The sequence below is a fragment of the Cariama cristata genome, unplaced genomic scaffold, assembly GCF_000690535.1.
Source record: "Cariama cristata isolate BGI_N322 unplaced genomic scaffold, ASM69053v1 scaffold5890, whole genome shotgun sequence".
Lineage (NCBI taxonomy): Eukaryota > Metazoa > Chordata > Aves > Cariamiformes > Cariamidae > Cariama > Cariama cristata.
In genome coordinates, this window is record NW_009592879.1 from 102,313 (window position 1) to 118,231 (window position 15,919).

General features: G+C 37.0%; 1 protein-coding gene across 1 annotated transcript in view; it reads right to left on the reverse strand.

Moving 5' to 3' along the window:
- Positions 1 to 13,882, reverse strand: part of LOC104161490 (chromosome unknown open reading frame, human C14orf159) — a gene marked incomplete at its 5' end in the record, with an annotated part of 16,678 nt that extends 2,796 nt beyond the window's left edge. The window contains 6 exons of the mRNA XM_009699989.1: positions 2,110 to 2,261; positions 3,914 to 4,033; positions 8,856 to 9,004; positions 10,732 to 10,831; positions 11,340 to 11,600; positions 13,685 to 13,882. Of these exons, the coding sequence (XP_009698291.1) occupies positions 2,110 to 2,261; positions 3,914 to 4,033; positions 8,856 to 9,004; positions 10,732 to 10,831; positions 11,340 to 11,600; positions 13,685 to 13,882 (980 nt within the window). The remainder of the gene's footprint in view (positions 1 to 2,109; positions 2,262 to 3,913; positions 4,034 to 8,855; positions 9,005 to 10,731; positions 10,832 to 11,339; positions 11,601 to 13,684) is intronic.
- Positions 13,883 to 15,919: the final 2,037 nt, after the last annotated feature.

The window sequence follows — 15,919 nt, forward strand, 5'->3', positions numbered from 1 at the left end:
GTCACTTAGGTGTAAAAAGTACCATGAACATCTGAAAAATCAAAACAATATTGTATGAACCAACATAATTATGATTCAACTGCACAACTGAAAGGTAAGTAAAGATTGTTCAAATTGTTTCTTGCTCATCAAGTTCTCAACAAGGAACAAATGCTTTGAAGTACCTCTTTTTAAAATATATGTAAAGACTAATCCATACATTTAGAACAGTCTCAGCATTCTGTTCAGTGGGAATGGAGAGCTCCACAGTTCTGAGGGTTGTTGCAGTGCAGTCCTGACACTGCTTAAACACAAGGCTGCAAAGAAATAACCTTTGTGTTTCAAGGGTAGTCTTCATTTAGTAATTATGATCTATAGTTTTTATGGAAGCAATGCCACTTTTTGAAGAAAAAACACATTATAAGAAACCTGTTTGGTGCTTAGGCACTCCTTCAAATGCCTTCTTTCCAATTACAAACAGACAAATATAAACACCGAGGTGGGTATGTGTGGTGGTGCTCTTTATCTTACCAGGGTAATTATTACAGCATTAAAAGAAGCTGGATTGGGCAGAAAGTAGCCATATAAACATAAATGGTCTGAATTTTTTTGATCCTAATGGAGTATGTGAACACTAATGTGTTCAATCTTCTGCACTGTTTACTGTTGCGTGATTTATAATTAAAGACATCATATTCTATTGTCAGACATTTTGTAATTTTCTCTCTCCACAAAACTGTTTCCATTAATTTTATCTCAATAGAATTTGATATTGCACTTTCAATAGCCCATTAGTACATCATTATCAATATTCCCAGCTGTATAGCTTAGTAAAACAAAAACAGGAAGGATTTCCTGTACACAATATCACATTTAATTACAGTATCTAATTACCAGGAATTTTGATCATAGTAGTTTTTATGATATGTTAATTTAAAGGGCAAAACCAGAAGATGTAACTGGAAAAAAAACATTGAAAAGTGAAAAGTAATTAATCTGGTTTTGGAGAAGATTGCACTGAAAGGTGCCATATGCTTTGTTAAGTCAAAGGGTAAGTGGCTATATGGCTACACTAAACGTTGGGATCAGTTTCAGTTTTATGACATTTAGATGAAAAATCAAAATAGCACTAATTAAAAAAAAAAAAAGAGATCTACTCCAAAATACTTAAGAGGCGCTTTGTTGGAAATTTGCGCAGAATGTACTGTCATCTCAGGAGAAATACTCCACTGTTGTGGGCAATATCTATGGTAGACAGATTACATTTTGCTTAGCTTTCTTGGAGGTCACAAACTTACCGGTTTTGTCCAAGTCTCTAGAGAGGTACTTTGCCAATAAAACTGAAGTTTGAAGTTCCTAAGTTATTACAAATATGGTGGAACAAATCTCACTTGATAATATTTTTTTAATATTTTTTTAATTTTTTTTTTTTTTTTTTTAAAAGCTGCCAAGTTAAAAGTAGAGCCACATGCTTAGCAGGATGAGCACAGATCACCGTCATTTCTCCCCCCTCTCAGATATTTTACTTTTTCTCAGTCTGAAACCTTTGCACTCCCAGAATATCATGCTGTTCAGAGCTGCATTAGTCAAAACACATTTAAAAATATTCATCTGCAAGTCTTTCTCCAACTTTAACTTAGAAACATTCAAAACTAATTATAGAAAGTTTCTAACATAACTAGAAAAGGTGGAAAGATCAGAAGTATGGGGTGGCTTCTGTATTAGAACTGTGACTTTTCATTTTGGAAGAGAGACATCTAAAGGAGGTTACAACAGAGATTTATAAAATCCTGAACAATGCTAAGGAAGTGATCAGGGAATTTTAATCACTGTATCACAATACAAGAATTTCTTGCATTGCCCATAAAATTGTAGCACTGTCTTGTGCTTAAAGTCACAGCGCACAAATACTTTCATTTTTAAGGATTTTTATGTTCAGTCTGTCTCGAAACCTTTGTGGAATATTCTAAGTACAGTGTGGCTGCTCGTTCACCAGGGATTCCCAGAAGTCACCAAAAGACCATGTGAAAGTAAGCTATTGAACTGGACTAGGTAGGATTTAGCAGCTGGCAGCCGATTCCATCTACATATCGTGAGAAAGTCACAACTCCTTGGCCCTACAGAAATTACCTTGCTAACCGATGGAAGTGACGATAGCCAGACCATCTTCTTCGATAACTGTGGAAACCCAACAGCTTTCCTCAGATAGCGGTCATGTATTTCACAAGTGCTGAGAATATACAGAGCACAAGCAATGGCATAGCCTCCCCAGTTAGAGACCCCTGCAAGAGAACATCACCATAAAACCAAATTGTAAAAAACCGCAACAGTAGTTATCGCAAAGATACCTAGTCTGCATATGTCATTAGGGACTTACAACTGAGTCTCTTGTAGCAATGGTGAAATGGAACGTGATTATGAATTAAATATTGACATGAATTTGGAAAATTTAATTTCAGAAATACACAATGGCTTAACATAGTAAAGTGTTTTCAATAGTAGTTCAGATTGAATTTCTGCAAGTTTCCATCTAGCTTAGTTTGTGGTTTGTCTTTCCAACAAAGCAGAAACTCAAATGGGCACAGTCTATGGCACAATTCTACTTGGCTTAGCGTGATGACTGTGAACTGTGAGGAGCTGTGTTACAACCCGGTATCTTTTGCTTTTAACCACACAGGGGTAGAAAAGTATCCTAAATTGGGCAGATTTTCACTGGTGTCAGGTTTTATAACGGAATGCTGTACCATTGCAGAGAATCCCTTTTTGGTCACAAATGATGACTGATTAAAGAGTTCAGCTGTTTTATAAGATAGGAAGCCATTGTGAAACTAATTGTCTGTGTCTTGATGATGTGTCCTTGGTATAAGTATCATACACAAAAAGACATTCTAACATAGTTAATATCCATAAATTTTCTGTATGCTATTATCAAACCAGTCCACACAATCTTGTTTGACAGCTTCTTTGTCAGGACTGTATTGGAGACAGTTAGATTTGAAACTTACTGTGAGAAGTTATTTCTGCTGCCTGATACTTTTTCTGGAGATGCAGAATAGCAAAATTTTCAACAAGTGTGGAATTTGGTTTAGTGCATGTAGTTTTCCACACTTAAACATGTCCAAACCTCCACCTCACTTCCCTTTACAGGGGCTGGGTGTGACAGCTGCTTTCAAAGTAAAAATCATCAGGATTGCCAAAACAGCCTCCATAGATGCTATATACATATAGCCATAAGAAGTAGATGTAATTATCACCACACTCTCATTTCTCCCCAAAAACTGCTGGTTTAGTACGAAGAGTTAGAAACCTAGAAACCTGAGCCTAAGTACAATAAGGACCATTCAGCTCATAAATTGGTCCTTGCTCTACACATCTCTTTCACTGTGAATTTTATTTTGTGCTGCTTAAGACAGTAGGGTAGAAGACAATTTTAACTATAGCATTCAACTTTTGTTGTGCATTAAGAATGTATACCTGTCCTTAAACTGCCTGTTGAAAGGACTTATCATCTTTTCATGTAAGAGCAATATGACTGATTTAGGCCTGATAGGGTCACACCCACAGAAGCTCATCAATTATACTGAAAATTCACATGTGCATAGACATTTTAATTCCCACACAGATCACTTCTGCAGTCTTCCTTGTTATTTCATTTAAGGTGTGATTTCTCAAGAATACTCAGGATTTGCCTAACTATTTCCAATTAAATGCACTTTCTTCACAGAACATCCTAAATTTTCAGTCAGTCCTGCTGGAGCCGTAGTTGCTTAACTCTTCAGAAAATGGACATAATACAGAGACAAATTTGTTTGCCAGGGATGACTTGGTCATACAAAGAAAGGGCCAATACAAATCAGTTGGAAAGACACATGTTTTCTTGTCAGTTCTGTTCTTAAACATCAGCAAATCTCCCACCCCCAAAAAAGTCCCTTACCGGCTACAATAGTAAAATCAGCTTCAACATCACAAGCTATAACATCTCCATTTTTTATGTGCTTCTTTACAGCATCTTTTACTTTGCCCATTCCTAATTCATTTCCTCCATCTCCAACACCTTTGTTAAAAGAGAAAAAGATCAAATGAGTATGAACCCAGCATATAACTAACGATCCACTTAGAGAGCATCCAGTGACTTCCCCAGAGTTGCTGTGACAGTTCACAGCTCCATATGAGACAATTTATCCTTTTTCATCAGAAGTGTCTAAAACTGGAAAACTGTGAATGAAATAGCTGAAAGCAGCACCTATCACAAGCTAACATGTAAGTTTATATACACAATGTATGCTGTACTGGTGCATACAAAAGAAATCAAAATTACCAAGTGCTCATGAACTGCAGAAAGAATTAAGATAGTAAACTTCGCTTATGGAAAGCCTTAAATAAGTGTTCTATAGAATGCATTATCATAAGTACATTGCCACAAATAGAGAAAGAAGGTAGAAAATTAATCCAAAAGGAAGCCAAGAAAATAGCCTGTGATTCTATAACAAAACAAGCATAGAAAACTTTGGCTTGTTACAAGCTTTAAGTAAAAAAAGAGATTAAAAGTAGCAATTACTGCAGAAAGATAAGCAAAAACAGATATAAGGACTCTGGCAGAAGTAGGACTTACTGCACTGGCAATCTGTTTTACACAGATCACTATCATTGTGCCACTGTGTACAAGTAGCCCAACTCTGTGTACTGTTACTGTTGCCATTTTTTCTAGTAATTTATGAAAAAAATTGTCTTTTTTTTAAAGTGTTCTTATAGTCAGGGCGTGGGGCCTTGATTTTTGTTCGTCAAGTAGAAACACTATGTATTTGTTTCAGTGATTTCAGCAATATCGATGGGACTTACGTCATTTTAGGAAAATTCTGGGCAACCCTACGTTTGGGACATAAAATTGTTAGATGTCATTCAGAGATCTGGAGATGAGGATAACACACAAAGTAGCAGCTTACAAGAAAGCTAGATAGTACCTCTAGTCTCTTACCAACATATTAAAAAAAAAAGTGAAAAAAAAATCAATCTATTTAAATGGAAATTAACATTTCTCTTTCACCTATTAGTCTAAATGGCATCTTCTTAAGTTTGAAAATTTTACAGAAAAATCCTAGTTAGTGTCTGTGAAACAGAAGAGTGAAGAGCTCCAAGCCCTCACTGCAATGTATCGTATTTGAATTTGAAATGTGACTGTGCTCTAATGTATGGCATGTATTACAGGAGAGAAATTACAGTATTTATAATTTACACTTCAAGCCCTGAAAATTCTTAAATTTAACACTTTTAGTAACTGCAGAAGTATGTCACATAAGACTGTAGCAAATTTATTCTTTAAGTGACATTGAAAGTTATTTCTCAGCAGCAATTTTTTATTTAACTCCTTAAGTCTATATAGTCAAGGGGAGAGCAACTGAGTGACACATAACTTATATAAAAGGATTTGCCATGGAACAGCTAATCTTTTTTCTTATCTGCTTTAGTAATCTGTTCACATTTATTTTGGTGTTGGGATTTAATGGTGCTTTCTAAAATCTGTTTGTTGGTAGTACTTTTCCAATAGGTAATGACGTAATCATGGTGCCTCTATCATCATACATAAATATGGTAGATACTACTGTTTTGTAAGAATCCACACAACATTTTGATTTTTCTTGTATTCAAAATCCAAAATTTTGCTGCTAACAGCCTTTAAAAAGGCTAAAATGAATTTTTGTCCTTTGAAGATCATCAGCTGTTTCATTAACTGAAACATACTAATCTGTTGCTCAGGGGTTTTTTTTGTATCAGCCTTGCTTTGCTTTTTCTTGTCTTTCTGGAAGTCCAGTCACCAGGATGGTTATGCAGTTAGCAGATCTACTGCTGTGGACGGATCCCATTAGCATTACACTGGGAGGAAGAGAACACCACACCGAAAATTTTCCTTTACCATCTGTTTTCTTCCTCCTCTACACGTCGGCAGAGGGCTACGTTTAACTGTAGATTTCCAGAGTGAGATTCACCTGACAAAATGCAGCCATCTACACGAGTCAGTCAGCTAGACTTCTTTTAAAGTCAGCAGGGAGAAAAACAAACCCTTCAAACGTTCCATTCACCTCACCCCAAGGCAGACATCTCAAATATAGATGTCTGAAAATAGACAAGATGAATCCTCTCCTCCTAAAGGCCTGAGTGCTTTCCAGGCAGAGGAAAAAAGTTCTGTTGGATCTTCCACAGAAGTTTTCACTGACTACATTGGTTTCTGAAACTACATTCATGAAAAATGCAGGAAACACCAGTCTTCTGTGCTAAAAATCATTTGTATGAAAGGGAAACATGCGTGACCACATTTTTTCAAGCAGTATTTTGGAAAGCTTTTCATTAGCTCCCATATAAATAGCATATAGCTATGTCAGTTGTATGACAGCTGAAAAAAATAGCATGTGGTTTCGGCAACATCTCTTAATCTTTTATTTCAGTCTTTTGTGGAAAATAAGTCCTTCCAACCTCAGCTTTTCATACCTTCTTATTTTGTATATTCCTGAAGGTTGCTGCTTGCTGCATGACTTTTTATGAAATCGGTACCCATACAATTGTAAGCATTGTTCATGATTTGTCTGCAGTCAGATTCCCAGATCTGATTTTTTTTAAACACAGATCTTGTTTTAAATGCAAAACTTGACTGCAGTTAATCAGCATATAACAAATGTTCTAACATTTCCCTTCCCCACCTACTAACACAGCACTTCTTGCCACTGAGCACAATATATAAAGACTTCTGTAAGGCTGAAAACTTGATCCTTCTAGTGTCCTTTTCTAGTATATAAAGTTATCTGAGTACTCCACCCTAATGCTGTACAATCTTTGAATTTTGTTTTGGAACTAGACATATGCCTCCAAATTCCTACTGACCATGAAGAAAGTCAAAGATAGCTCCACCAGAAAAATTTGTCATAATCAATAGCAATACATTATCATCAGCAATGAGAGACAAGACGCAAAGGTCACAGTCCAGATTTGTGCCTTGTTAAGCTAGGCTTTGCAGAAATATATTGAAAAAACCAGCAGCCATCCCAAGAAATTGTAATCAAATTAAAAAACAGACACAAAAAGTTAGTGTAATAAGCAAAATAACATATGTTAACTAGGTAACAGAAAATGTAAGAAACAATTAGTTCTCTAGCATAGAATACCCATGTACACAAATTCCACAGGAGATCAGAGCAGATACCTTCATTATCTTTTGAAGCCTATGACTTATTAAATAATTTTCTATGCAGACATCTCTAGAGAAAATGCATGGCAATGGGACACAGTGAATCTGGATGACTGCTTCTTTTCTTCTTATTCACAAGCCCGTGGTATTTTTAATTAATGACATTTCATAGTATATTTGAATATTCAGAGAATGTTTAAAACAAACTAAATTCTGCTGAACAGATTCAAATTCCCACCTTGCAGAACACTCCAAACTCCACCAAACCAATAATATACTTTGAGCTCTCTGGGAGATATTTTAAGAGATTAGGGTATTTTTATCAAAGGAACCAGGATGGGATGTTATATAAGTAGCTGGAGACACCAAATCCTTGTATTAACAGTCTAAAATCAGGGACAAGAATTGAAATTAACTGCAGCAGACAAAGCTCTGAGGCATTTTGCTAAACATCTTTATGAAAGAGAGCTTTTTCTATCCTTATTCAATCTTCGGCTTCTCTGCTGAGATTGCCAACAGAGTGCCATCTAGAGTGCTTCTTTCTGAATGTTGAAAGTTAGGCCTTAGGAACAGGAAAAATTTGAATTAGATCTAAATAAGATGTATTGCAAGTTTTAAGATAATACAAAAAATACCAGTGAACTCTTCTGCTATACAGCTTTTAAATTATTCCAATACGGTGAAATCAGACTATGCATTATCTCTACAGGAGCTCTCTAAATTCTGTGGAAACATTTGATAAATATCAATACTGTGAATTTAAAGCTCCCGTGGTTTTGGTAATACTTAGGAGTGAGTCCACAGCACTACAAGAAGAAAAAAGCCAGATCAGCAGATGTGTTCCAACGTGACTGAACTCAGCCTGGCATAGGTACTTATTTCTAACTTTGTTTCTAATATTGATATAGATTATGTATCTCCCAACATTGTTTTGGGCCACACAGTGTAGCAGGATGCATTTGATTATACAAGGACATTGTACAAGACTTCATATATACACCTTGATCTATGGCGTATTTTTTTCAAAACTAGATACAGGTACGTTTTCAGGAAAAAAGGACTATCAACAAAAGAGAGAAGCTCCATGTTGGCAAAAACATTCTTATTAGACACATTAGTCAATGCTAATGTAGTTTTGGCAGGAAGGACAATGTACTCCTTTAAAGGTTATTACTGTATACATATCTTTTGTTAGAGAAGGCACTATTACAGTAATGCATATATGCAATCCCTGCTAAAGACAACGTACTGCTAAAAGACAATATGAACTAAGATTCTATCCAGATTACTGTTTTAAGACAGGTGTAACCGTCATAAAAATAACTATAATATTTTAATATGGAATGTTTCCATTCAATAGTAATTTCCTTTCTATGCTGCCTTTCACACATAATAAAGTCAGTGTCAAAAACTACACTTAGAGAAGTGTATGTACACACACTGATGTATAGGTAATACACACATCTGGGCTTGCTTTTTTGTCCTTAAGTAACTTTGAAATCAACTCTTTTTTTTCAGCTGTGACAACCCTTCAACAGAAACTTGTAATTTTTCTCCAGTAGCAGTCTCTTTAAATTCAACCACAACAACCAGCTGTAGCCTGCAAGCAGTTACTGAGCACCTGACTCCTGCTCTTCAGTAAGAGTTCCTGTTTTGTGTTTCTCTTGCTTCTGAGAATATAACACAAACTCACACATACCTGTTGTTGTGACTCCTGGAATCGTTTGTGCAGCTAAAAACAGTTCATCTATGGGATCCACGAGATGTTTAATGTTAACTTTCCTGGCATTGTAATAATTGCCATCAGCAGCCATCCCAGCACGCTCTATTGCTATCAGGTGTTGAAATCTGGTTAGAGATGAGTAAAAAAACAGAGGAGTCAAAGCTGTGATTTTCACAGTGTCTTCTGTTGGCTGCTTCTCCTGTTGCACTTGGTTCTGCTTTTTGACCATTTGGGATTCAAGGTAAAACTTGGATACTGTTTTGTTATTTCTGAGTGTAGTTCTCTACAGTTTATTTTCAAAGGTTAGTCTAGTTTCTTTACAGCTTTAGTGAAACTCCCTCAAACCTCATTTGCAACCAAGAAATGAAGAAGTTCCTGCAGTCCTCCTTACCAGCAATCCTTTGGGTCAGCCACTTGGCCTTGCTCTGTTTCATGTTAAAATACATAGTATCTTGTAAGATTTTAGTCTTCATAAGTGTTTTCAAAAAAACCAAAGAAGTGGCAAATTAATGATCATCTAAATCCTCATAAGTGCAAATATAGTCTCTGCTTAAAATACGGTGCTTGGCAAACGTTCATTTGTTTCTAGTCACAGAGTTATTTGGTTTGGGTCTTTAGATTTGGGGGATTTTTCTTTAAGCCCATGGCTATTTTGCTAGTTATGAAAGCAGACAAATGTACTGCAGGTGTCCTATGTTTTAAGCAGAATTTTAGTACTCTGTTCTGTCACTGTATGTTAGAATTATTTTGCTTCTGTTTCTCCAGTTTTACTGTCAAGAAGTTACTAATTCTGCTAAATTACTTAATGTTCTTGTGGGTGGGTATCTACAGTGATTTCAGAGACCTTAAGCAGGTTAGTTGTCTACTTTAAAGAAACACTTACTTCAGCTTTTTGGGACTGTGGGATCAATTGAAATATAAACTGGCTGTAATAATATTATGCAGAGCTATAAAACACATTTTTAAAACAATACACAAAAAATGAAGACAATATTATGCATACTATTACAGCATACAATTGTAGCATATGCTAACCTGTGGAAAGATCTTTCTATTGAAGAGAACAGATTGAAGGCAACTACATTAAAATGCTTTACAAGGAAAGATCAATAAAAAAGAGCAATGTATGCCTACTTAAAGGAAATGTAAGTTGCCTGCTAAGTAATGAAATGTGCATACAGCTACTCAGCAAATTCTCCAGTGTATTAACCCTAATCACACACTTTGTATAAACTTGAAGTTTTGCCCAGCATTGTATACTCAACAATGCATATGCAAACAGTTCAAATCAGTATTAAGAAGCGCATGCATACATCTATAATTTTGGCTTTAGCTGCCCAAAGATAACAGGGTGATCACTTTCATGTTATTACAAACACATGACACTTTATTAAATCAGATCAGATTCCCCAGTTGTCAGATTTGAGCCAAAGGTATAGAAAGTGAACATACTCTACAGTTCTTTTCTTAGCTCTTTCACCAATTCTGATATAATGTTTCCCCTTTCCGATTTTCTCACTGATTTAAAAACTGTAAAATAATATTTTGTGTGTGTATATATATCTATGGAATAACAGCTGAAAAGCTTTTAGAAATTTTTCAAAGGAAAAGAGCTATTGATATATGAAGTATTGATTCTTTTTTTGTATTCCAGAAATGCATAATTGCAGAATAACATGGAATTTTGTACTCTGTGTGAGTTCCAACATCAATGTTTGGCTTCAAAGTTTTTTCTGTTCATTCCAAGTCTTAAGGATTTACTTGTAACCATTACGCCTTCTTAGATCATGGTCATTATTACAACATTACACAGTAGAGGTGTGACCTGTTCTCAAAAACTGAACACACATACCTAGGTCTTCCAGGATTCCCCTTCTCAGTCAAAAACATTAAAGCTGAATCAGCACTTTCCCTTTGATAGCTCAATAGAGGGACAGGTCTCTTCAGGATTCCTGCAGGAAAACAAAATACAATTCAGATACTATGGGCCTCTTTTTTTTTTTTTTTCTTTTTTTTTTTAAAGTGGATTTTGGTCCCTTTAAAAAAAAAAAAAAAAAAAAAAGAAAGCCTAACAGTTAGAATAGTAAGGACTCAATGTCTTTACACAATTCCTGATAAACTCCCTGCATCCTTACTTTAAATTAAACTTGTTTGGATGTTAGTGCTAGTAAATGGAACCTTGAGATAGAAAATAGGTCTACAAGAATAAGAACAGACATCCAGAATTCATCACAAACAGCTAATCCAGAATCAGTACCCAGACACCTAAGCGTTAACTCGATTCCAGCTAGGTTTAACAAAATGTCATCATAGCAATGCTGATCAGAGCTTAGAGGATGAACTTTGGTTCATTCTCTGGAAAAAAAAAAATAAAATCCTGTACTAAGTGACAGTAAGATTAACTGAAGCAAACCTGGGCTCAAATTGGCAAGATAAAAACTGAACAAACATGTGTCTTACCTAGTTGAACAGCCTCTTCAATAATCTTTTTATTCAGATTCATGGCTCGCTGATCTGTTACTATGGCAACCTCTTTCTCCAAGGCCTGCAATATAGCTGCAATAGCGAGGGCTCCCGGGGGCCCGTCGTTCTCTTCCGGCGGCTCATAAGTAAAGTGGGTAGGAAATCCAGTTGTTATCAGCACCGACTGAGCATGGGAGATGGACAGGCAAGCCTTCAGCAGCTCATGCCGGCGGTGTAGATGAGTTATACCCCGGTCTCCTAGAAAAATGTTTTTAAAGAGAGCAGTATGTTTCAATGTATCATTCTCCTTTTGAAGTTTCTGTGTAAGTGAACCTGCATACTTTAATGACATAAAATGGGTTTTAAAAAAAAAAGAGAAAGAAAAACCTCTGGTGAAGGCAGGAATTGGGATAATTTCCTCAGGAAACCTAGGAAGGTGTAGGATATGAGTAATGAAGATAATGGACTGTGCTTCCAGGTTAAGAATTTCAGTTGTTAACTGGATTTTGAAAATTACTACAACTAGCATTTCTAGGTATTAGTGTAAATAGCTTTTTCTGAGAGCTTATTGCATACTGTTTCCTTTCCTTTGGCCCTATGCTTTCCTCTAATCTGTGGTGACAGTCATGCTAGACCATGTCTAGCTACTGAAGCTAGATTGCATCTCAAGCATCCCAGATCTTATGGAAGTTTTGATGCAGACTTCAGATGAGTAAGCTGGTCTGTTGTCTTCATTTAACTCTGTCCACTTAGGGAAGAGCTAATTCTCAAATAAATTTCACTTAATGAAACTATTAACCACAGAAGTGAGGTTTCAGAGACATTGTAAGTTAACAAGAGACTTTATAAACTCAATTAATATGGTGGTATCCAGGTGACTGTTAAAAGATCTTCTAACACTTCACGTAGTAGAGAACCACATTATCTCACCCCGAGAACTAGGTGAATATTGACACATGTCTCTTCCCATGGGTCAGTCCCTAAAGAGGCAACACTGTGTTATATGTATGTCTTTCATTGTTCAAACACTTCCTATCCCCTCACCCTTCCCTGGCACTCGGAAACACAAGTTCACAGTGCAGTTCCTTCGATTTGCTAGCACTCCTGACAGCCACGAATACCAGCATGAGCTGCTGATACTGATGGGCTGACAGTGAGAGGTAAGTCCTCAGCTTTGTCTTCTAGACTTCTCACATCTTGATCTTTCTCACCCCCCACCCCCCTTTCTTCTTTTTGTCCTCTATTTTCCTTTTGCCACTTCTCCCTCTGTTCCTCCTAAATAACATACACACAATATATAGATAGTGGACACAGAAAAAAGTTCTGAACAAAACTTAAGTAACAGAAGCAGGGAATGTTAGTCTCTGAGAAGTGGGGTATATGAACTGAGATAAAGTACTGTACTCTCCTTTAGCAGTAAAATGAGCTAACTCTTAAGTTAGGTCCTGTATTTCTGCAGAGCATGGCATTGTGCCAAGCTGAACTCCAGAGAGTGGGAAAAGGAGAGATCTTGTGAGTAAAAATAAACAGACCCTAACATCTGCACACAACCCAAACCCAGAGCTTGGGAGAGCTTGGCGTAAGCAGTTTTCCATTACTGCCTACAGAGGATTTCAGAAAATTTATGGGAGACTGAGATCAGAATTTACAGCAGAGGGGACTAATTCAGTGTGTATTTTAGGAATGGTTGCACTATTCAGTTTGCCTTTATTTCCTGCTCATCTTCCTCATCCACTCACGCAGCCCTACCTCTCAACCTTCTGTGGTGATCAGGTCACTTTGGTCCATCGCACAACACCTCAGCGATGAATATGCCAGCAGAGCTTGGTGTAATTCCGCCCATCAGAGAGGGATGTTTGAAAAGCACACGCAACTACTAGAATTTTCTGGCAGGAGCACAGTAGTCATGAACATATGTAAAGAAATGTGCTATTTGATCAACAGTGAATACCTGTGTAGTTGTTACCAGTATGCTGGGGTGCCCTGTACTTTACATACCAATTTCAGTTTTATTCAGTAACAGTTCGTATTCCCTGTGGACTCTCCTGTCTGCTGTAAACATCAATGCTTCTGTGTACTTTGAAAGTATACAGTCATCATATCAGGTATTCCATTACCCATAAGGTTGAATGGTTTTGGCCAGACTCTGATATTAAGTATGGTAACAGAAAATGTAAGACCTAGTTATACTAACTTACTGTATTCCACAAAGAATTTTTTAAATCTTAAAATTGCCTTTAGATTCTTACTGTGCTCTTGAACTTTATGAATATGTAAAAAAGCAGGATAGGTAATATCTACCTCATAAAAATCCACTAAAGAAAGACAGTTTTTGTTTTTACCTGGATCTATTCCGATTAGGGTCTCTAGAGTCTCTATCTTTTCAGCTGCTTCTGCTGACACAATACTATAATGTAGAGGATCTTGAGAAATGCAGTAGACTTGCGGGACTTCTCTCGGGGGTCTGACTGTGACATTGTCATTCTTTAGGTCGGTAATGAACATGCAGCCAGGAGAATGAGTAAAAGCTAACGGAGCTCCTAAAATAGGTGAAAAAACTTCAATTAAGCATGCTGTTGTTGCAATATATTGAAATACTGGAATGGTACAGCAAAAAGCTATTTAATTTAAAAACTGCCTGATGACACTTCTATGATAAAAACAGGTGATATTTTAAGTTACACCGCAGCAATTAATACACTTTGAGAAAGAAATGTATACATATACATCTGAAAATGTTTTCACTTTTAGAAACCTCATGTGGGTAGTTGAGATCAGGTTTCTCTACAATATCCTCTTTGGTATAAACTTGAGGCAACTTAGGCACTGAACACTGGTACCCTGCAAGGAAGTCCGCCAGGAATTGGCAAGTCTGAAAACTGGGTTTGACATGCACGAAGAAACTAATGCATTGGCATAAGAACACGTTAATGCTTAAGTTTACACACTCTGTTGGTGATATTGTTTCTGTAAGAACACATTAATTTTCTAGGTTCTAGAGTGCTGCTGGAAGCTATAGTGTCTCTCTTGTACCTTTGAATACCCTTGTAATAGTGATATGACAAAACTACGTCAACTACTGCCTGCTGGCTAGGAGTTTATGGGATTAAGAAAATGGGGGCTAGCATCTCTGCGCAGTGTCTTGCCGACCCAGCTAGGAGACCTATAAACTGGCAAGGAATAATGACAAAAGGTGACAAGTAAGCCTTAGCAAAGGCAATCTGAGTAACATCTAAAACCCTGGTGAACAATAAGCTTATTAAGACCTGACAGCATAGTAGCTCCCTTAACTGAAAATATTTGCTGTTTTTATACTAATTCATGAAGTCTTGATCTAGATTTTACTTGATTTGGCAAAATTGGTATATTGTTGGATAAATCACAACTGGTGTACTTAAACAAGAAAAATCTTACTTTGTTAGGATAGTGAAAAGGGAGGAGATATTTCTTTAGCAAGTACATATGTGCTTGGTCTGTGCTAGATCTGTTGGGAGTTTGTGGGTATCAATTTAAAAGTAGCTGGGAAACATGGCTGTTGAGATTTAACACACCTCACCAAACCACATGAGTAGACAATATTTTTTGTGAGAAGCTAGCAAATTCATCTACAGTATGGGCACTGATGGTATGGCAGAATTTAACCACCTAGCTGAAAAAGGAGCACAGCGAGATACAAACTCCCCAAAAAACTCCTGGAATGCATAATGACAACTGGGTTTAATACAGAAAATGGAGAAATAAACAAAAGTAAAAGTCAGTTCCAGGCAAAGGCAGGATAGACAGCTGCTTTGGGCAACAGATTGTAGAGAAGTTGGCGAATACTTTTTTCTCTCCTTTCCCTGCAGCAAGGGATGCATGGGAAGGTGAATAGAACTGCCAGAGAACACAGGAAAGAGCAGGATTTTCAGCTTGGATTTGGGACTGGAGAAGAGAGATTGTATGTAAGCAAGAAAAGAAGTCTCTAGTGCTGAACATATTTACAGCAGGTGTTGAGAGCAGTTTAGATAAACATCTGTAAGGAACCACAAGGATGTAGCAGATCCTGCAAGGAGAAAAGGACAAAGCAGATGACCTCTCAAGGCTCTCCTAATTATACTGCCTATGATTATTAAGCTTCCTTTTCAGTAAGAACTAAAACATGAGATTTCATTCCACACTAGTGATTCAGAGCAATATATAATACTGTCACTATGGTTTAGTTGCATTTGCTTGCCTTTGTGCTCATGCTTGTTATAAAGGACTATATAAAGTGCAGGACCACTCTGCACTTTAGAGGACAATGCTTTAAAAAACAGCTGGATGGTCAGGCTCAAAGAGAGGTGGTGAATGGAGTTAAATCCAGTTGGTGTCTGGTCACAAGTGGTGTTCCCCAGGACTCAGTATTGTGGCCAGTTCAGTTTAGTATCTTTATCAATGATCTGGACGAGGGGATCGAGTGCACCGTGCACCCTCAGTAAGTTTGCAGATGACACCAAGTTGGGCGGGATTGTTAAGCTGCTGGAGGGTAGGAAGGCTCTACAGAGGGATCTGGACAGGCTGGACCCATATGCTGAGGCCAATTGTATGAGGTTCACAAC